Source organism: Sardina pilchardus, chromosome 24 (assembly GCF_963854185.1).
Source record: "Sardina pilchardus chromosome 24, fSarPil1.1, whole genome shotgun sequence".
NCBI classification, from domain to species: Eukaryota; Metazoa; Chordata; class Actinopteri; order Clupeiformes; family Clupeidae; genus Sardina; species Sardina pilchardus.
In genome coordinates, this window is record NC_085017.1 from 26,464,694 (window position 1) to 26,487,965 (window position 23,272).

The following is a 23,272-nucleotide window of genomic DNA, read 5'->3' on the forward strand; positions in this document are numbered from 1 at the left end:
TATTAAGAATTGCCATGAGGGAAAAACAGGTTTAGACAGCCGACTAATAATAATGACCAATAATTCTCCACGTGTGTGTGCGCGCGCGCGAGCGCCAGTGTGCGAGCAAGTGCGCGCACCATATAATTTAGTGAAGTCATATATATATATATATATATATATATATATTATTTTTTTTTAACACATGAACTTATCACTGATCAATCTGTGACGCGTTAGAGATTCAAATAAAGATGTTATACATATGACTATTCAACCAAACAGGTTAGTGTGCGCGCACGGTAATGTGCGTGGTTGTAGACATAGGCCTGGATATGTCCACACACACCATAGGCTGCTGGTCGAGCGACAGAGAAAAGGGGAGAGGGGGGAGAGACAGAGCGATTGAGAGAGGCCTGTGTAAGAGCTGACAAAAAACGATGAGACATTTTAGCCTACATTTTTTAGGCAAATATTAGTATGTCAGACATTCCCTAGTAATCAGATATGGCGAAATAGTCGGGTTTCTCGATTTGTGAATCACAATTCTGAAAGGAAACATGAATAGGATAACTTTAACCTCTGAGGATATCAGAAATACGTTGGCAGTGCCGATAGACGTGCGTATATTTCACTTTCCCCAGCGCGTGCACATCCCCCAACCACATACACACATACTGACATACATACACACATAAGCGCACGCGCACACACACACATTTTCTCTCTCTCTCGCTGACACACACACGCGCGCGCGCGCTCACACACACACACACACACACACACACACACACACACACACACACACACACACACACACACACACACACACACACACACACACACACACACACACAGCTATCCCACGGATACATGTAACTGGAGTATTTTAGATAGGGTAGCCTATCTTTCGTTAATGCTGATGACACATTTGCAAATGCCTTTCCTTATAGCGTCTAGTCCAGGTGCCACGGCTGTATTCACTGTGTCAAGCTATTAGGTATCTGTTGCTATGGCGTGATGCTTTCTATTATGGTATCTTACCTTTGTGCGAAGCAGACAAAGGACAAAGCTGCCAGAGCAGAAATAATTCCACATAATTTATCTTCTTGAAGACCCAGCATTTCCACAAATCTTTCTATTCAGTTTCTGTAATCCAACCGTGTATGGTACACGTAGAAAAAGAAAAAAAAGAATGGAAATAGGGGGGTAGAGGGATGAAAAAATCAATAATTCTAATGAGGCACTGGGCAAAGAACTGATATATATATGTACATAGATAGATATAGATAGATTTGCTCTATCGGTATCTATAGATACATATATGCAGGATGTATTTACAAAGAGGTATGTTTAAATTAGTTGTTGTCCCCAGATGTTTCAATCCTCTTCCAGTCTAAGGATGGCCATGCAAATCCCAGATCCCATGGACTAACACCAGGAGATGAGACATTTTGATTAAAACCGACGCTGGTAATTATCTTCAGAAGGTGAAAGATAAACGCACGTCGAAAACTGAAAAAGTAGACCTAAAGAAACCAGCGCTGTCCCTTTTATGTTGGCTGTTGTAATTTCCCAGTCCAAACCTCCATAAGAATCATAACTCCAACGCTGCTCCTGCGTGGGGATTGCCGTACAATCTAAAACCTATTGTCGACACAAGACGTCGGACACGGAAAAGTCCATTTACAGAAAATATAAAGATGAGAAATGTGCATTATCCCCTTTATTCCATCTGATCGAGTAGATTGTCAGTCTCCCTGGGTGAAGCGAATTGTCTACTGGAAACATGTACATTGGGGAGAAAAATACAGCTGCGATATCTCATCCAGACGTTAGAGCAGCAAATCTTACTTGTTTCTGAGAGAGTGAAAAGAAAGAAAATAACATAAATAAAACTTAACGAAAACGTAAAATATATTCAGACCGTCAAAAATCCAAGATGTGTGGTTCACAACAACCTAATAAATGTCCAAGATGCATATCGGGAATCCCAACCGTCTTCCAGCCTTGATCTCCCGACTGAATACCCTAGCATGTTCCTTTGGTCTTCCTTGAAAGTAGGAGACAGTGTAGGCTACAAATGGTGACACCGTCCGATTCAATTACCAACATGAAAGAAACGTCCACATTAAGACTTAATATACAGTTTAAAACTAGGGTTTCGGTGCTTTAAAAGAATACATGACTGTTGATATCTGAAGGAAACTGGCAGTGTTCTTCTCTATTTAGCTTAAAAAAAAGAGGCAAAGAAAAAAACGAAACGCCAAGCTATGTGAAACTGGAACCCTTTCACGCGCTGAGGGGATGAAGAGAAATGATGTCTGCAAGAGTCGATTCTCCTCGCAACCCATTAGAATGCTGTGAGAGTGTTCCCATGGATTTCCATGTATTTCTACCACATAGGCTATCTCAACACAGAAGGGTGCGCACAAGCACTCAGAGACACATAGAGACGTAGGCTAAAACACACTGGGAGGAGGGGGCAACAGTAGAACTGAATTACAGAGAATTTGAGGTTATGTTTTTATATATGTTCTTCTGTGAATGTGTAGCCTACAAATAAGAGTAGTCTAGGCTACTCCATCCTGCTTCCCTACATACATAGCCTAGGCTATATGAAGGCAAGGAATCACACACACACACACACACACACACACACACACACACACACACACACACACACACACACACACACACACACACACACACACACACACACACACATACACATACACACACACACACACATATATATATATATATATATATATCTGTCAAGATGCTTTGCGCAAAAGATGAGGATTTCCGTGGGGATCTATGTGCCACCTAGTTGCTAGGCAACCTTGGTGAGCAGTGATGCAGAGCAGTAGTGTTTCAAAGGCTACAAGCAAAGGCAAATTTAAAGGGGCCAAGGCATCTAATGCGTTCATTGGACTTCAGGAAAACAGATGGCAATATGAGCAAGATCGAGAGGCAAGGGTATTGACTGTTGCCCTGATGGCTGCAAATCATTCTGAGAAAATGCTTAAAATGCGTAAAATATTTGTTCATGCATTTTAATATGATGATGCTGGTAGAAGTGCAAGGAGTGTTTCCAAGGACTTTTTTTTGCACTCATGCCACTTCATTGATGTACAGATTTATCAACCAATTGATCAATGCAATACACTTGATCATCTCTAAACGACACATATTACTCTTGTCTTATCACTGTATCCAGAGTGTAGGCTGCACACTGACAGAACACATTCTGTTACACAGTGACTTTGTAAAAGAAGACACATGTTGACTCAGTGCATCTTAAATGTTGAATCTACTAATTCACATCTTTGGAATTTCACTCCACATTAGCATCCATGATATTACCTTTCCATTAATAGATCAGTATAAACATAATTGAAACACAAATAATGGACAGCATGTTGAAGAAAGGTAATGGTTGGGGTGGACTGCACCAAAGTCTCTCTTGTTTTTTTGCTAACTGGATCATGGCAACTTGAGACAATCGTTCTACTTTGCAGCACAAATTTAATATAATGCATTCAAAATTAGCCTAACGTTAGTATGGCAACTGAAAGGGTATATGCTTCCTGACTAAAATAATGACAGCACACCACAATGCAAATGGGGTACAGTAAGTAAGTGCAGTATGGGGGAAGGCAAATTCAATGACAACTTTTTAAACCCAGAAGATTTCCAGTCAGTAAAATTATGGTTTTGATTGACAGTATCAAAAGCAGTACAAAGACAATTAATTAACAAGTTAAGATTAGTACAACATCATTACGGAGTCCATGTGAAACTAGCAGAGCTCATATTTGGGCTAATATCTTGTATCATTAGATAAAGAGAAATTATTGTAATTATATGAAGTATTTTAGGTTTCACACAAAAATAACAAGTTTGTCTACTTCATTTGATATCTGCCTAATTATTTTCCAATGTAATGTTCTGACTGAACACAAAGATACTCTATGTGTCAGTCAATCAAAAAACACACAAACTAGTTCTCTATCTTTGATTGGTCCTTACATTTGGTGTATTCATTCAAACAGAATCAAGGCTTCATTTTCAACTGCTCTGAGCTGGTTCCAAAATTAAGCAAACAAATCTGTGCAAATAAAAACTCAAGAGTTGTACCAGTTACGGCTTTGTCCTATGATGTGTTCTGTGTTCTCAGTGGGTGTTTTCCTTCAGGCACCGTATGCTGATAAGCAGCAGACTAGCCTACAACAAAGTCAGCGGGAGTAGCTGACACCCTTCAGCCAGGTCTGCCGAAACTCACAAGTCAAGTACAGGGGTGACAGTCTATTGCTTACGGTATGTCTTTACATATTTCAGCAATAATGCGCTCGGCCGGTATCATCCTCCTGTGCAACATGTTAGGTGAGTACACAAACTAAATATACTGTACGGCAGTGGTAAAGGTTAAGTGAAAGTTAACAGGTGGACACACCCAATCTGGCTTCTCTTTGTGTGCATTGGAAGTAATTTTCAAGGGAAAAAAAATCCATACTAATGTAGTGTTTTGCTTTATAAATACAGTAGGCCTAATGTACAGAGGGCAATACGTGTAACTAAAATGTAGGCCCTGTAGCTAATCTCAGTAGAGTTTTTATCGTAAAACCAAATGTGTAGGCCTACTTTAACTGTGCTAGCACAGATAACAAAGTTTATGTAAATTGCATCATTTATTAAAAATATAAGTGTACATGTTTACTATCTAAATCCTCAATTCTTAAAGAAGAGGAACCTCATGTTTTAACTTCTTTTCTCAGGCCTTGTTCATTCAATTACGGTGACCATGCCAGCGCGGTCAGTCAACGTCACAGAGGGGGGGACTGTGCTTCTTGCTTGTATGTTTACAACCACATCCCCAACCACAAGCCTGGTGGTCCAGTGGACTTTCAATGAAAAGCAAGGAACTGGTCAGCCTCAACAGGTGCGTTACACAGATCTACAGCCATGGAAGCCTAATCTTTCTCATGTGGGGAAAGTATGTTATTTGCACCAACAATGTGTGAGCAGTGAGTGTTTACCTCAAAGAAGTTTCCCCCGATAAGCAAATGAAGAACAACAAAACAGGTTTCTTTCAATCTGTTTACAGACAAGGCATTTGTATAATTTGCATATGCGTCTTGTACATTCAGTATAAAAATGGCTAGTTATTTAGCAATTGCCAGTAAGGTGGCGTGAGGGCTTCTCTTACAGTAGATCTGAATGTTTTAGAAATTCATTTTGAGCACACTTCCTTTCCTACCCTAATTAACTAAACTAACACTGGAATATTGTATTTTGACATAATGAATGACTATATGTACTGTATGGGGAAGGTATTCTCAATAAATTAGCATGGGATGCATTTGCTTGCATTTCCTACAAAGGCTTGGCTTACTTATTAGAAAGGAAATAGATTGTGAGTGTGAGTCATCATAGCCAATGTCTCCATTGTGTGAATTGTGATAATTGCTACATCCAACTGGAATACTTATGCTTATGGTTATGGTTAAAGCAGGCTATGGTTATGGCGACATACAACTAACAACTATACAATAGTTACATTTAACAATAAACAACAATAAACAACACACGATAGCCTAATGAAAATAACGAAATACTAATATACAAACCATAACGCCTAAAAAACGGCTAACTAACTAAATGCATGTTGAACAGATATGCCTTTAGACCCCTAAAAAGAAAGACCAAAAAAAAACTATCACAGGAACTGAGAGCACTGGGCAATTGTACAGTATACTGAACTGAACAACTGAATAATAGTTTCTCACACATGCTCTTCATGGTTGGACGTGTGCTTATTCCAATCAATTCTAGCCTATACAGTACTGTAGGTGTCCTAAATCCAAGAATTATCATCAAGAAATGTTGGCTAAATTAATATTCTTTTTTCATAGTAACATTGTGTGCAGCTGCCAAAACCTGTTGGCTTTCTGTTTGTAGTTGTACTAACGCAAAGAACAAAGTTATTAATTAGAAGTTTAAAACAGAACCGGACACACAAAAAAATACACAACTTTTGGGTGAGTTTGGAATGGCAGATTGTTTTCTTATTAAATCTGACAAAATACTTCTGTAATATTACTGTAATATTATGCATAGACCTGTTACAGTATGTTACACAGGTATTGTTATTATTAGTAGTAAAAGTGGTTGTAGTAGTATTTCATGTATGAAACAATTCAGCCATCTCACCTGCAGTTTGTTAATGATAGAGTTTGTGTCGTCCTGCAAGCATTGTAAATTATTTGTTTGAATACGTGTATGTACTGTATGTTGTGTGTGTGTGTGTGTGTGTGTGTGTGTGTGTGTGTGTGTGACAGAGAGAGAGAGTATGTCTGTAATTTGAGCAACTGCTTGAGATTGGGATGGATTGTTGTCTAGTTAATGCTAATATTATTTTGTATAGAAATAATATTATAATTCAGATTTCCATCTAATTCTTCAGGTTGTGTACTATCAAGGTGGGACCACAGTCTTTGGTCATGAGTTCCAAGGGAGGGTGAAGCTGCTCTCTAATCCAGCATTGACAAAGAACGCCACGATATCTATTGACAACATGCAGCAAGACGACACAGGAATGTTTACCTGTGAAGTGGATAATATTCCTGATATTGAGGGGAGAAATGAGATGACCGTTGTTGTCAATGTTCTGGGTAAAGCAACACATTTGTTTAAATATATATATTATATATGTATGTATGTACAGTATGAAAAACACACAAATTACTCATTATTACATGTTCTCTCTCTACACACGTGATTATTATTGCTCACAAACAGAAATGTGTGTATAAAAACAATACATTACAACACCTACTGTACCATCTAAAACAGCACCAGCAGATACAAATAGCCAGCTGGCTGATGTTAATAATAAAAAAAGCCTTCTGATCATGTTGGCTACATTCATGCCACTCAACTATAGGGGTTGTCCACACTAAAGATGGACTATAAAATGCATTTTATAGCATGTGGCTTATGCACAGCAATTTCACAAATTAAATTGTGCTGCTATAATACAAGATTCAACACAGCCAACAGTCCATCACTCAACATAGCCAACAGCCCATATTATTTTGCTGAGGTTGGAAACATGCAGTTTGGCATGTTCATGACCTGACCTATGTGGGTAAATGGATCAATACTGAAAATGTCCTGATGGCAAATGTGCAAGTGTGACAATTTCACGTAATTCGGCCAGTGCAGGAGGTTTGGAGGGGTGGGGGGCGTTGATGGGATGAATGACCCATGGTGCTCAAGACTTTCTGTTCCTTATCGGCCTAGTGGGGTCATACGTGCACCAGGATTCATATCATGTGCACATGTGCAGACAGCCAAAATAGGTAAAGGGGAAAAAACTACCTCTGGTGGCGGTCATAATGAGTGGAGCATATAACGTGAACTCATATAAGTTCAATATAAACTGTTAACAGAAAAAAAAAAAAAAAAACATATTATCTTAGCTTAAAATGTCTTTGATTAAATGTTTGAGTGTTTTTTTTCTATATGTTTTTTTTGTAATATATTCAGTGAAGCCTTCAGTTCCTTACTGTTCCATTCATGGAGAAGTAGAAACTGGTCATCGAGTCACACTCAGCTGCCATAGTAAAGAGGGAAATCCACCACCCACCTACACCTGGACAAACATGGAGGCTGGGGCGCCCAAGGAGATTAAGGGCACTCAAGGTCTACTCGACACCCTGATAATATGATAAATTAGATTTTTATTTTGTATAGTTTGGTTCGGTTATTTTCTTTCTTTTATGTTTTTTGATAATTATATTTATTTGATTTAATAAATGTAACAGATATTGCTTATACCAGTACAGACATATTATATTATTAGACATATCAATATACAGTCCAGAATTATATTATTAGACATACTGTATCAAATCTCTTTTTCTGTCACTTTTTTTAAAAAACAGATATCAAGAAAGGAACCTTGGTAATTCAGAACATCTCTGAGGTTCAGTTTGGAGAATACCAGTGTGTGGCATCTAATGGTGTTGGTGCAGGTACCTGCATGATCGATCTGAGTGAAGGTAAATGACTACGTTTGACAAAAGCAAAATATGTGGTCATATTTAAGGCAATATCTAACCACAGAGGAAAGGCACAACTAATATACTTATACTTAAAAAGTATACTAATGATGTTGGTTTTCTCAAATGTTCAGGCTTACCTTAATGTTTAAATCACCCCATGCTTTCTCATAGTGGTGAACGCCACTAGTCACTCTTGGTGTTTGCAGGTCATTTACCTAGACAATGGAAAAATGTCAGATTGATCACATGTTAAAAATCAGTCAATCAATGTCAGATCTATATCATGCTGCTCCCGACGGAGGTGCCTTGCATGGCAGCATCCATCATCAGTGTGGGAATGTGTGTGTGTGTGTGTGTGTGTGTGTGTGTGTGTGTGTGTGTGAATGTGTCCTCTGATGAGAAGGACAGATCAGAACAAAACACCATACAGTCAATTTATGCACATTTGTCATCTACTGTAACGTTTTTAACAATTAACCTGAACAGGACAGTTTACCTGACCATTTCTTTGAAGATTCACAGTATTTGTAAATCGTATCATGTGAAATGTGTGGTTCGGTGTTTACTGCAAACTATAACATTTGTAAAGTAGTTAATCACAAATCCTCACCTTAATATTCTACAGAGATTAACGATGGAATCATTGCTGGAGCTGTCATTGGTGCACTTTTGATCTGTGGCGCCATTGGCCTCCTGATTTGGGCAGTCACTCACCACTTGAAGAAAACACACAAAATGAAAGTGACCAAAAGTGTTAAAGAGAGCGAGATGCAGTGAGTACCCCAAAACCCCAACATACTAGACATTTATTCTATTGAAATAAGTGACCCTTTGACAAAGTAACACTACTATTACTTTGCAAGCAAGTATTTTCAAGATATCTGGTTTACCTCGTATACACAGACAGCAACTGACTTTGAAACTACTGCTACAATCACCGTTGCAGTATTACTACAAAAAACTGCAACAGCTTCTGTTGTAGTAGCCTGATAGAGACACTATGATTGAAATGCTCATTTCAAGTTCTTTTATTAAGTTAAGTTGGTCGTAGCACAGTGACACATCCGTTGTCACCTCCTGTCTGACTTGTTTCACACAATTAAGAATAAACAAGATAATCATTTCATGATATATACTATACCTGTACTGTGATTGTTTTCTTTGTAGTCATTTGCAGTTAAATCTGTTTTTTCAATCACAATTTCAGGCCTATGAAAGCAAGCAGCGCAACACACCAAGGAAAGGAGGATGGAGACGAGGATCCAGCCGTGTAGGAGAATCCTCCCAAAACCACAAACACCAACTTTTTTACACAATGGATTCTTTATGTCATGAAATGTACTTTTTGGTGTGGGGTGTTTGTGTGAACAAAAGTCATTTTTCACTAATAATTTCAAAACAAGGTTGAAAAATACAGCAGGGTATATCTGAAAGTTTGTAGGTTTTTTTTAAATCATCTTGACTTGTGTGAACAGGGACATTTAAAAGTAATTAAAAATAAAATGCTAAGAAATGTAAAGTAATCAGTCCACATTTAGAATATCATGTTTACTGAAAGATTGCATTTGTTTTGCACTGTCAATGATACAGGTATGTTCATTCAAGGTGCTATTGCTATGTGGAGTTCTGTACAGGCTTAAGGCTTTATTATAGTGATCGGAAACGCCTGGTCTCAAAGACACAGTGTTTAAGGGTTGTCCAGTCCACATGAGATAATTGAACAGCGTGATTTTGTGATCAGCACATTGTTAAAAAAAAAAGGGTTGTTCTTCTGTTTTGTTAATCAGTCATGGGTGTGTTTTAGGCATAACATCCTTGCAGTCAGTGAGTGCCATCTGTGTTCCCTTTAACAGCAAGCAGCTCAACTTCAAATGGTGTGTCAGCATTATGACAGTCAGCACATTTGAAGGAATCTATTTGCATGTGAGAACATGTATGGAACACAGGGATTCCACTAAACCTTTGGCTTCACTAAAACGTGTTTGTGACTAGCAGAGTATAGCCTACATGCATCTGCATTTGCCCATTTCAACTCATAGGCAAAGTGAAATTAACTTCACCGTGGTCTCATAGTCAACTTATTTACTTTCACTACTGACTGACAAAGGGTTACAATTTAAAAACGTAGCCTGTAAAAAGCAACAGTTACCCCAATAATCCTAAAGATATTTATCGTGCAGAGAGGTTGTTTGGGACTGGTTGCTAAGGGCTGCTTACATCTTGTGACAGTGCGTCTTCAGCTGTGCTTTACAGTATATGCGCCTTTCGCTTTAGATCAGGTTTTTCTTGGTTAGTGGTGTGATGATTTTTAAAAGGTGTAAGATAGGGATTTTTGGATAATGCGCCAGATGTTGTTAAATGCCACACCCCTGGGTGCAAGTTTTAATAAAAGTGGAGCGCATGGCCAAAAATTCAGCGCTTTATTTAGGGATGTAAGATCTGAACAAGCTATATACTGTATCAAGCTTTACACAGTGCATACCATTAAGGTAGTGTTAAATGCAGCAACAGGGCTCTCTCCTATTCCCTTGCAATATTTTCATTAGAGCGCCACACTTGGTTCAAAATGTTATTACAGAGAGCTGGGCCCATTAGCTGGCTTGCATGCTAACTTTGGTGGACATCTGGGCAACACCTCATCACATTCTGTAGATATTTCCACAGCATTTTTAAATGTTTTAAACTAAAATAAACGTATTGGCTTCTATATTCATTTTAAGATAGATAATGTAATAAATGTATGTTTTTACATTTATGTAGTGAAGGGTGATTTTTATTGTGTGTGTACTGAGTGTTTTTATTTTTTTTTGGGGGGGGGGGGGGGGGCAACTTTCAGCACCTCCCTCTACATACCATTTCTTGTGATTGATGTAATGTATTGTGGACATTGTACTGTATGCCCACACTAGCTATGTAAGTGAAATTAATGCATGCTCGAGGTGGTTATGTGGTTATTTTACTGTCTATGGAAAAAAAACGAGCGGCTCTGGGACTAGTTGGGAAAGAGAAAGAATTATCGGCACATCACTGTATCAAATTAACATCTGGATTATCAAAATGATTATCAACAATCGATTATCAAACAATACACTGCGTCACAATTTAGGAAATTTAACCAAGCAGTGATATAACAGCCATGTACAGTAACTAAGCCAAACTAAGCTATATTCCAAAATAAAATAAAATGGGTGTTTGTTAAAGAGTGAAGTGGATGGGGTCAAGTTATAAGATGGCTACAGGGAGGTTTGACGGTATGAGGTCAATTTGTGTGTGAGCCGTAGACTCTGGCAAAAATAACATTTATGTTCACAATGTATGTGCCTATGTCTGCTGAGTTGCTCTGGTCATCAGAATAATCTCCACCAAAGTAAAGACAGCCATAGAGACCTATTCCACTGTGTAGCCTAACTTCAAGCTTCTGGGAGCTTGTCTGAACTTCATGCAAATGAGGCTCGCTTCCAAAACAAACCAGAATTCTTGCCCTTTCACCTACAAGTCAAGCAGGCTATAAGTGCATGGACGCAGGTGTACCACAGGTGTGTGATTAATATCACAACAGTAAATCTTCATCTGTGATGTACACACAACCTCTGTCATAAAGCCTTTATTTCCATATGGCATCACATGGCACATACATAGATCACTTTAGAGGTTGCAATAGGTCTGACCTTAATAATGTAGATAAACCATGATATATGAAATGCTTCTTCTGACAGACTTCTTTTAGCATTTGCCGTAACAAAATCAACTTGGATGAAACAAACAGAACTGAGCATCTTGTGACAGCAACTGAAACATGTTCCATAAAAGAGATGGCGAAAAAAGAGATGGGAATGTATATCTTTCAGTGAATTGGGTAGACTACCCTACAGTCATCTCATTTGCATTTGCATCATTACAACCACGTATTCCATATAATAGGTTACATACAAATATAATTAATCTGTCAATATAAAGATATCCTGTAAAGTCTTATTGTAACAGTGTTGTGACAACAAGCCATCTAATCCCCAAAGGTTTTACATGGAGGACATCTCTATTGACTCAATGACGGGAAACCGCTAGAGGGCGCCGGAGAAAAGAACCAGGCTTCTCGTTGACTATTAAAGGAATAGCTCTCCAAATATAATTTTGGTCAAAAGAAAATCCTCGTTTCCGTCCTGTCGACAGTGTAGACTAGCCATATGCAGGTTTTCGTTTGTGGAACAGTGTTGATGTCATTTTGATGTTTGCAAGTTGATTTTGCTGAATGACTTATTTTGTGATGCATTGAAATATCTTAACTGGCATTTAGTGTCAGTGCATTTTAGATAGCCCCTTGCAATCTATAACGCTTGCTGTCACCACAGCGGGCGTTGGAGTGAGTATCTGTGTCTGTATTTAAAGGTTGTTGTCTTCGATAATTGCTCAAACACGATGCACTGAGTGTACGCGTTGAAGACTCTCCCCGCCTCTCACGGAAGGTTATTTGCTTTGTCAGCTTATGACTAACGTTACCACCAGGATCCTTGCGCGTCAGATCTACATCTCGTACTTTAACCGGTGAAGGGACGCTTTATCGCTGCATTTTATCGCTCTTTTGCACCAACCAGACGATACTTATCCAGTGTCCTTCGGACTTTGAGCAAGGGCATCTTGGGTTCTTTGCTCCCTCCCTCTCTAAGCGTAAAAGATGACACTAAAGTCCAACAAAAATGAACCTGCTGTCATATTCGAGCAAGTAAACAGCGTTCGTACAGCTCTGTCCGATCTGTACCTAGAACAACTGCTTCAGAATAAACCACGGACAGAAAAGGTAAGACGTTTTCAAGTATTTCTCGTGGCAGTACACCCGCGTTTAATATGTTCATGTGCATTCGGATGTTGCGCATTTGGGCATTGTTTACGAATACCAACTGCAAACCTGATGTAGCATAACACTGAGGACTTCCGCTACTTCTGCTTCGACACCAGAGAGGGTCTTGTGCTCTGGCCACCGCTGGTATTGCCTGGATAGATCTGCCGGCCTACTGTAGGGTAGAGCACGGGATGTAGCCTAACCTTAAAATAGTCATTTATGTAGCCTGTTTATGTAGCCTATGAGTATTGAGCAATATCAGCCTAGGCGGTTGTGGTTTCTTGTTAAGGCTATGCGCCTAATCAAATGGTTGATGTGCCAAACTATTTCATAACCATATGCATGGAAAAATCTCAGAATATACATCTTTAGCATGTAGGCTACTATTTTTGGCTTTTCATATATCAGAACTTATTCTATAAATGAATCCTATATGCGCGCCAGTGGTTCTCGCCGCCTATGAATTGTTTTGTCCAATAATTCAGCTTTTGCTGTTGGTTACGTTGCGGGCATTAGGCCTACATGGTCCCTCTGGATTCTGCCGGTAAAATATCTAGTGTATCTAATGAGTCGCCAAGTCGAGGCGAAGTACCCCACCTATCTCTCACGTGCACACATAATTGGCTAAGCTCTGAACAATGTTTAAACACACACATGGTCTGATGTTAAGTGTTTTACTTTTCACTGAACATTGGGTAAATTTGCTTTCTCTCTCTCTCTCTCTCTCTCTCTCTCTCTCTCTCTCTCACACACTCACTCACACACACACACACACACACAGTTGTGTAGTAACCGTTTTCTGGATTCGCCACTTTGGAGAACACCCATCTATCAGTGCCCAGCCCTCGCCACGACGGTCTGGCAAGAATGCCTACTGTAGTTTACTTCATTACCACTGATATTTAGCTCAGGTCTGTCTTGGAGGTATCTCCTCTCACAAAGCTTGCAAAGACAATTTAAAGGATGCATCTTGATGCAATGAACTTCAATGAAACATCTTTTGTCGCACTTTTATGACATGACCTGAGATGGCAATGCAGCTGTAGCACACTGGCACTCAAGTCTATTCATAAAAAAATATTCTATGAATGCGAATGGTTTTGTCCTCTGACTCTCACTAGTTTTGTGGACACGTATGGGTCCAGGAGAAACCAACCCCTAGACAAAAGGATGTTTTAAAAAGAAAACTTGCAACAACTTCTGACCAAGTGTGATAACTCACACTAAGGCTGCACCAGGCAAGTTACTGTGGCAGGGAAAAAACTTCATGGGTAAACTGAGCTCAAATCTTAAAGACTTAAAACTATATGGATAAATCAACATAAAAACAGGGGACTACATTCATTACCAATGTCGATCCCTGGCTGGCTTTTATTTTTGAACCAAGATGCTTAAAAAAAAGTTTTTTTTGCTTTGTGTTAGATTGTATTAGTTTGATACCTCTTCGATTAAAGGCGCTCTGACAGCATTCTCTATAGCCTGGCCACGCCTATCCTTGCAGGGAGATAGTCTGGAACATGATAGTTCAGTAGTAGTGTTTCACTCAGGCAAACAAATGTCAAGTCAATCAGCGACAAGAGGGGATTATGAAATCGAAATGGGTTGTGATAAACTGTAGCAGCAACACCTGCAAACATCAAAAAATGCATTTGGAAAAATGCAGACATTTATTTACAGCAGAGGTAGGCCCACATACATTGCTTCCGGACTACCAATGCTGTTTATTGGCAGTTTGTAAAAGTTTGGGTGAAGGAAGAAGTAATGTTAGGAATCTCTGATCAATGTGATTGGACCAAATGATTTCAAAGTTAGCACCTGTCGCAATGCAAGTGTTGGAAAGAAATCCCATATTGAGTCACCACCAGACTTTATTCCCTTTGTGAAAGAGTTTGGATTTCCAGGCAAAATTTTTTCAATGCAGTTTAGCCTGCTCCTGGAAAATATGCAATTCCTTATTAAAATCAGCCTAAACATTAGCCTGGCTAACGCCTCCCACTTCTCAAATGAGACGTGGTCTGGCAACCAGACGTTCATTTTCTCATATTTGAAAAAATGCCCAGATCCGTTCATTGGGCGCCACGGATGTCAATCAAATGCGTCTCTGCATAGCTCTTCATGGTCTTGCTTTCTCCCCTGTTCTGTGATTGGCCTCCAACATCAGGCGAACATGGGGGCGTTAGTTTCCAGACTGCCTTAGCAGCGTGAAAGAAATCACAGCGCAAGGCAGTATGGGAAACCCAGGCTACCTAAACATAGTCTCCCCTCAACATTTTAAAATGAGGACTGAGAATTTCAATTCTATGTGTTTTTAGTTTTGTAAGCCCAGCGGACCACTACAACAGCAGTCCAGGGAAGACAAGTGATAGGTTGAGCCATGTGTTGTATTGCTGGTGCAAACCCATTGCCCCCATATGGGCCTAAAAAGCAAGACCGATAGGTGTTCGGCTGGATGTGTTCAAACATGTACATCATGTCTTTTAGATGTCATGGGACCTCTGTATTACTGACTCATTTACTGACTCAGCAAATCTTAACTCAGTGGTTTTTTTTTTTATCCATGATGAGTATGTTGAGTATGTTGAGTGCATTTTAGCTTATCTTAACACTTTCTGCTGTCTTCCTCTTGTTTATTAACTTGGGGAAACCAGATGGCCTTCAGCCCATTTTTGTAGCCCACTTCCTATAGTCATGTGACTGACCAAGTCGCTGACTTGCTTTTTTGGTGAGGAAAGAAAGAAACTGGTTTAGAGTTGATATCCACACTACAAGTGGGCATTATAGTGTAAAGATGTAAATCTAGAAAGTAAGCGTGTCTTTATAGAAACAATACTCTATAACACCCATATAAACCATAACACCGAACACTCCCAACCATAACATCCAATATTTCTAAGCAGAAAGAAAATACCCAAGCTAAATCTTTCTAGATTTATGTTTGGACATGTGAAAACTCACATTTGTGTTTTGCATATGGACATTTCAGCTGGTTTTGGGAAAGTCTGTGGACTTTAGTGGCACTCAGATTTGGCTAATTTGAATTTATTAATATTAGTATTTCTCATGTTTCAATATTTCACAGACATTAAAACCACACAAACATACACCAATAGGCCTAATGAACTGAATATCTGGTTTTCCAGGCTGGGATGACCTCTGAGGACAAAGGTCAAGAGATGGCTAATGGCAGCGCGGCGCATCATAACGGCAAAGGAATTACGCGTGAAGTGTCTTTTGAAAAGAACCCCTCTGAGCCAATGGTAAGGGCAACACAAAATCCATTACAGTTATGTGTCAGTCCTGTGATTTCACATTTGCATAAAAAGTGAAATCGTATGATTTTGTTTTAAATTGTGTCCATAGGGAGTGACTCTAAAGCTAAATGAGAAACAGAAATGTACCGTTGCAAGAATATTACATGGTGGGATGATACACAGACAAGGTAAGAGTATCACCATCTGTTGTTTAAGTGCCAAGTGAAAATAATTTAAAGTGTTGTGATTCTAGAATCTTGCTCAAATAAATGGATTTCTTTTGTTAATCTCTCAGTTAATTACAATCCCATTTTAAATAAATTAGAGGCTATCAAATTTACAGTGACGTGTATTTTGAGAATGCTAAAATTCAGGACTGTGTTTAATTTTTCTTCAGGATCACTGCATGAAGGTGATGAAATCGCCGAGATAAATGGGCAGAGTGTGGCCAGCCAGTCTGTGGATCAGCTGCAGAAGATTCTGGTATGCCCTCTGGGTCTGTTCAGTAGTTTGGTCTCAAGTGCAGTCTTAGACCATCTGTCTTATTTCTTAAACTGAAGCACTCACCAGCTGCTATGATCTCAGTTAGTCTATTAAGTGACAATTGATCAAACTGTGCAAAAATTAAGTTTGGGTTCACTTCAGAATATTGACGCCTTCCACATCGGAAGCACTTACCAACTGCTATGATCCCAGTTAGGGCAAAACATTTTTGGTTCCCAAAATTTGAGATTAAATAAGAACACTTAAGCCTTGTGTGCAACCTAAACTACATATTTCTTGCTTGCTTTGTTTTTCATCCTTTTTAACTTATTTTTGCTAGCTGCATTTAAAACTGTTATGTATATGTAAACATCTATGATGGTGTCTAAATGAGTTGGATTGTGAGGGTGGGAATATAAGAGATTAAAATGAATGCCCTGTAAAGAGCATCAAAGTACTGTAGTGGTACAGATTCAAACAGATATCAGTAGACGTATGTGCAAACGTGGGTGTGTTGAGTGGGTTCGAGGTTTAATGTACTGTAGAAGCAATTTACTAGTTTATAGTGCCATGTCTAACCATGCAAAATGATGCATCTGCTATTGGCTCAATAAATACATGATTTGACAGACAAAAGACAAATCACTACAGTGTGCAGATCTTAAGGTCAATGGAGGAGCACTTTTATTAAGACTAGACTAGGCCATGAATCTTTACACTTGTACCCTTACAGGGGAGCTACACCAGGCGCGTAACTGAATCGTTCAGTTCGCGAAGCGTACAGTATGCTGCAGCAGTTTATAATCACCATAATCAATGGCAGTAGCTACACCTAGACGCGACAGTGGTGCGTACTGTACATTAGAAATAAAACTAGACCAGTCTTCTAAAATGGATTTTACGCGTCGTGAACAGACCGCTTCAGTTACGCGCCTGGTGTAGCTCCCCTGCTATGGTTACATTTGGAGTACTTTGCCTTTTCTGGAAAGGTTAATATGGCAGTTTTATATGAATGTATGAAAGGCATTATTTGTAAAAAAAACCCACAAAGTATGTTAAAGTTGGTGTGAACTGAAGGACAAAAAAAATACTGTTTTTAGGTGGGCACATTTGTAATTAACAAAGACAGATGCTATTGCTATTTTTTTGCAGAAAGACACAAATGGAGTTGTCAAACTTAAGGTCATCCCAAAACAGCAGAGCCGTTCTCTCCCCTGCGAGGTAAGCCAATGAAAAGACCAGTCAGAATATACTGCAATTACTTATCCTTTGAAATTACTGGAAAAAGGTGTGTGGTGGATCTAAAATACATTTGAATGTGTGTATTCCCATTAATATAGCTTTTCTCACCCCCCTGAATTGTATACCAGCAAGAAGCCAGTGTTTTTTTTCTTCTTTTTTTGAAAAACAAATCAATTTATTCAAATCATCATCATAGCCTTTAATGTAAAGTCTGTTGGCAAATCCTTTTCTGTGTCATATATTGTCACCATTTCTAAGTTTCCTCTCGTAGTGTAACTTCATATCCAGTAACCTGAGCTATTCCCTCCCCAGATGTTTATGCGGGCCCAGTTTGATTACGACCCTACTCAGGACGATCTCATTCCTTGCAAAGAGGCAGGACTGAAGTTCAACACTGGCGATATCATCGAGGTCATAGATAAGAAGGATCCTAACTGGTGGCAAGGCAGAGTGGACAACTCTGCTGCTGACTTTGCTGGGCTCGTCCCCTCCCCGGAGCTGCAAGAATGGTACACTTACAAATGACCTGATGTAGATCCTTGTGCATTCCCAACGCTGAAATCCATAGTAGATGGGGTGTGTGTTTAATGGCAACATGTTCTTACTAGTTTTACTTCTTTTACAAAAAGTTTTAAGTTTCAGTCAAGCATGCTGGATCTCACAGTTATGGAAAATAAGTATGTATTCGGAAATGCACAGATGAATTAAATCATTATTTAAGATTATTTAGATCAAGGTAATTTAAAACTGAAGTGAAATGAGTTGTGTATCAAATCAGCCTTGCAGGGCGTCGTAATGTGGCTGTTGACTTATGTGATCAGTTACTCTGAAAATAGTACCATTTGTGTTTTTGGCCAGCTACTGACATCTCATCTTTTGACTGCATTGCAAACTGTGTTTTCAAACTATTTTTGGCAGGCGTGTTGCCAGCAAAAGCAAGAAATCAGGAGAGGTTAGCCAAACCTGTAGCCCCTTTGGTAAGAAAGACAAGAAGAAGAAGGACAAATACCTGGCCAAGCACAGCTCGGGTAAGACAGCAAGATGGCAAAAAAAATCTAGCAATTCCACTGAGGGTTTGGTTTCTATTGTCACACTGATTTTGCGATGCTATTTTTAAACAGTTTTTGACCAGCTTGATGTCATCTCCTATGAAGAGGTTGTACGACTCCCAGCATGCAATAGAAAAACCCTGATCCTCATTGGTAAGGCTTGCTCCTGAAGCCCTGTTACCGTCCCCCAAGATGTCACACATAATTTTCTGTATTTCTATTATGCCGAATGAAGGCAACAACCTTGTTTTGTTGTTGTTGTTGCTCTGAAGGTGCCCCTGGTGTAGGTCGGAGTCACATCAAGAGTTCGTTGTTACTGAGATATCCGGAAAAGTTTGCATATCCAGCCCCACGTAAGTCCTTCTCATTTTCTGCTTCATCTAAGTACACCCCATGTTTGAAAGCCTAGTTCTGCCACTGGGTCCACACCTTGCCCCTAATTGGCGCCTTGACACTCAGGAGCAAATGAGCAAATGAACTCAGGCATTTAAGCATTAGGGGTGGGAATTGGCAAAAGAATGACAATTCAATACTATTGCGATATTTGGGCCACAATTCGATATTATTGCGATACTAAACATATTGCGATACAACAAGTATTGCGATTCGATTCTGCGATATATTGCTATTCATGTCTCTCATATTGTTCGAAGGCATTACAGAAATAAGGAAAATAACACTGTTCAACTCACTTTGTCATGGCATGGTGCCTATCAAGGTCCTTACTATTTGCTTTTTGTTGAAAACTGAAACACACCCACACTTTCAATTTGAAATTGCCCTTGAATGCACAATAAATCGCCACAACAAGCGCCACCTTGTGATCGTAATATCTTGAATTTCCCCCTTGGGGATCAATAAAGTATCTACCTACCTATATATCTATCTATCTAGCTAATTTAATATGATTAGAGTAAACCCTGAGTAAACTCGCCTCAAATAAAAGTAAAATAGATAATTAAATTATATAATGAAGTATTGCGATACTTTGAGCTACTCATATCGATATAATTGCAGGCACAAAGTATTGCGATACTGAACAGAATCGATTTTTTCCCCCACCACTATTAAGCATACATTTAGGCATTCTGTTATTTGGCTTCAAATATGACTTTCTGCATTTTTTTTTTAAAACAGATACAACCCAACCCCCAAAGAAGGATCAGGAAAACGGGAAAGAGTACTTCTTCATCTCCAGTGATGAAATGACCAAATGTATCGTGCAGAATGAGCTACTTGAATATGGGAGCTTTCAGGGAAATATGTATGGCACCAAAATTGAAACCATTCATAAGATTCATGAACAAGGAAAGATTGCACTGCTTGACGTGGAACCTCAGGTATTATTTATTTTTATATTTAAAAAAAATCTTAATCAGGCAAAATGAGAGAGTTGGAGAAATATTTGGTTACTTATAAGTTATTTGGTGGTACTTATAAGTTATATATGCAAAGGTCTGGACACCCTATGACCTCTTTACATGGTATCACCTTTTGGCTAATATCACAGCTTGCAAATCTTTGTAGACAGCAAAAGTCTCTTAATTCTCATAAACTCTTCCTTGTAAATCACCTCATTGGCTGTGTTGCATTTAAAGTGCCTTAAATGCACATCATGTTTAAAATCAATCTTTATTTTTCAATCATGGTTAGGTTTTAAAGCTACAGGCTTTTCCAAAAGCTTTGAATCAGTGTCATGTGGTAGAGACCTCTTCACTTAGAGAATCATCATCAAAATATTGATTTTTCTCAGGGTGCCCAAACATTTGCACACAACCGTATGCCAAACATTCCTCATGGGCTCTTCCTCTTCCTTGTGAAAATTTAGTTTCAGAAGTACTGGGCAACGGTCACCATATAAGGTGTTGTATGTAATGGAGAGAAAGGAACATCCTAGAGTGCAAATGAATAAAGGCGAATCGCACTGATTATTGTCCCATTTATATATCATGAATTTAAACATTTAAAGCACTCTTGGAACGTTTCAAACTACAGTATGCTATTGTATGATCATTATTTGAAATAGGCTTGTGATCATACCGTAAGCTGACATTTTTTCTCTGTTACACAGACATTGAAACTTCTGAGAACCCCTGACTTTGCCCCTCTTATAGTATTCATCGCACCAACAGATGTAAACCAGGTATGATCAATTTCTTGTCTCGGAAGTTACTGCAAGCCCTAAACTAAAAAATAATAATTCGATTTTTTTTTTTATTATTATTTCTTTAGTCAGAAGCTGTGAAAGCCATCCAAAGAGAGTCCGACTCAATCCTGGGCACCTACAAACACTTTTTCGACGTTGTTCTGGTGAACAATGACGTGGATGAGAGTGTAAAGGCAGTGGAAGAAGCCATCGAATCAGCCAGCTCCTCCCCGCAGTGGGTACCAGTCTCTTGGGTGTATTGAGACTCCCCTTCTGAACCACTCCACAATCACTTGTGTACTGTATGAAAGACATCTGGTCCCATGCCATAAGCCATAACAAAACACTCCTCTGCAGAAGTTTCGGTGATCAAGGCGCTTTGTTTTAGGAGGAGTATCAACCAAACATATTCTGCTCGTGAGCGTTCAAAGAGATTAAATAAATAAAAATGTTTTAATGTTTTAAATGAATTTAAAGGGAGAAATATTTAGGGATGATAGATATATATATATATACATATATATAGTATATGATATAGTATATGATAGAGTTGTAACATTACAGCAATAGAACTTATTTCTTTATTTTTGTTGGGAAGACAGTTTATGTTCTTGTCTGTTTGTTTGGTGTGTGTGGATTTTTTTTTTTTTTAAATGAACACATATATTGAAGTGGCATTGCCAAAAAGAGCGATACATACTTTTCTTGTAGCAACTGTCAAGTCAAAAATGCCATTTCTGCAGCCATATCTCACGTCTTCCCTCTTGGTAACAAAACGTGTGTGAACCCCCCCATGCTGGTATGGCCCTTGAAAGATTAAACATTTCCCTTGTTATCTAAAACAGGACTTTGATCAGTCTCATTCTTCTTTCAGCCAACTGTAACAAAACAAATCACGTGACTAACAATTGCTGTGTATTTAGACTCTTCAAAGAGGTTTATGGGTTGGTTAAAACCTTGCGTTGTGTGTGTATGAATGTTGGTTTTGTGTTAATAATTACTGTAATGGTTATATAGTTAATGTCCCTTAATGGTTTGTAGTTACAGCTTCCCATATTTTATCTCAACTAATCGAAATGTAAAAGCAACACTATCTATTAAGCAGGTCATTATTTATCAGTGTAATGTTATGATCTTTCATTGGTGCATTCATATCTCTGACTGCATCACCGTATACATATATTTAATCCACCTGGGTTTACACATTTGGTAAATACTTTTATCCCCAGCAATACACATGGGGGTAGAGTCCAGCACAAGGAAACAGCCCTCGCATGTCTGACAAGCTTTTTTGCAGAGGAACTGCAAGAGGAAGTGCATAAGAAAAAGGACAAGTCACAAGGTCAAAAGCATGTGAATACAAAAGGAAAGGTTTTTTTTTTTCCAGGGATAGTGCATGTCCGCTATGTAAACTTTCCATGGAAGAGTCCATGTCCAACAATAGTCGTGTTTCCACCGACATGGGACCACAGAAGAGGGTAACCTCTTGCCACACACTGGTGACACAAGCCAACTTTATCAAGTCGATCTTATTATGCTCGCTGTATTGAGCATTAGTACTAATTAGAGGAAATATGTATGTGGGGGACCAATTTTCATTATTTTAAAAATAGAAGTGTGATCGGTGGAGGTTACTGGCATGACCCCTAGATATGTAGCTGAAAAGAAATTAATGCTGTATTGTATAGGGAGACTGCTGGTGAGACAGACTTCAGTCTGGCAGGCCAATATGAAGGTGGTCTTTCATCCACACCCAGACATCCATAAGATTGAGAGACCAATGCAAAGACTGATGACTTGCCAGATGTAATGGGTACAGACTGGGTGTTATTTACATGGGAAAAAAAAAGATGAGAATGGAAGCTCTGGTTGGACCCTAGAGGAACACAGCCGAACGGCACACTGAAGGACTCTCCTGAGACAGAGCGTTCAATTCAGAAAAAGAGTTCTGAAGACGAAGCAACATAAACATAGACTGACTGGTGGAGCCTCCGCAACCACTACGGAGTCCTCTTCAGTTGAGTATCAATTCTTAAAATCTGATGGATGAGATTCTGAAAAAAGTCAAGTACGATATTTCACAATTGCGTGTGAAATTTGTACATTTCACATGTATAAAGCAATTTGGACAGAAAAGGAAGAAGTGAGACCAGCCTCTGCGTGGCGAGACCTCTGAGAGTCATTTCCTCAAAATGGCAGCAGCCGCACAAGCA

The 23,272-nt window shown here is 39.0% G+C and overlaps 3 protein-coding genes across 3 annotated transcripts in view; 2 read left to right on the forward strand and 1 right to left on the reverse strand.

Annotated features, from left to right (window-relative positions):
* The window catches only part of gabrb4 (gamma-aminobutyric acid type A receptor subunit beta4), a 28,870-nt gene extending 27,767 nt beyond the window's left edge, over window positions 1-1,103 (reverse strand). Inside the window, exon 1 of the mRNA XM_062529455.1 lies at window positions 1,024-1,103. Coding sequence (XP_062385439.1) covers window positions 1,024-1,103 — 80 coding nt within the window. The remainder of the gene's footprint in view (window positions 1-1,023) is intronic.
* Window positions 1,104-4,264: 3,161 nt separating this feature from the next.
* Window positions 4,265-9,575, forward strand: LOC134072350 (V-set and immunoglobulin domain-containing protein 1-like). Its single transcript, XM_062528982.1, has 7 exons — window positions 4,265-4,368; window positions 4,761-4,924; window positions 6,449-6,656; window positions 7,534-7,689; window positions 7,932-8,048; window positions 8,677-8,824; window positions 9,259-9,575. The coding sequence occupies exons 1-7, from the start codon at window positions 4,305-4,307 to the stop codon at window positions 9,323-9,325; spliced, it is 924 nt and encodes a 307-aa protein (XP_062384966.1). The 5' UTR covers window positions 4,265-4,304; the 3' UTR covers window positions 9,326-9,575.
* A 2,678-nt stretch (window positions 9,576-12,253) lies between these two features.
* mpp1 (MAGUK p55 scaffold protein 1) lies at window positions 12,254-21,901 on the forward strand. Its single transcript, XM_062529601.1, has 12 exons — window positions 12,254-12,846; window positions 16,029-16,145; window positions 16,249-16,327; window positions 16,537-16,622; window positions 17,775-17,843; window positions 18,177-18,373; window positions 18,783-18,892; window positions 18,986-19,066; window positions 19,186-19,266; window positions 20,051-20,253; window positions 20,985-21,056; window positions 21,146-21,901. The coding sequence occupies exons 1-12, from the start codon at window positions 12,724-12,726 to the stop codon at window positions 21,320-21,322; spliced, it is 1,395 nt and encodes a 464-aa protein (XP_062385585.1). The 5' UTR covers window positions 12,254-12,723; the 3' UTR covers window positions 21,323-21,901.
* The last annotated feature ends 1,371 nt before the right edge of the window (window positions 21,902-23,272 follow it).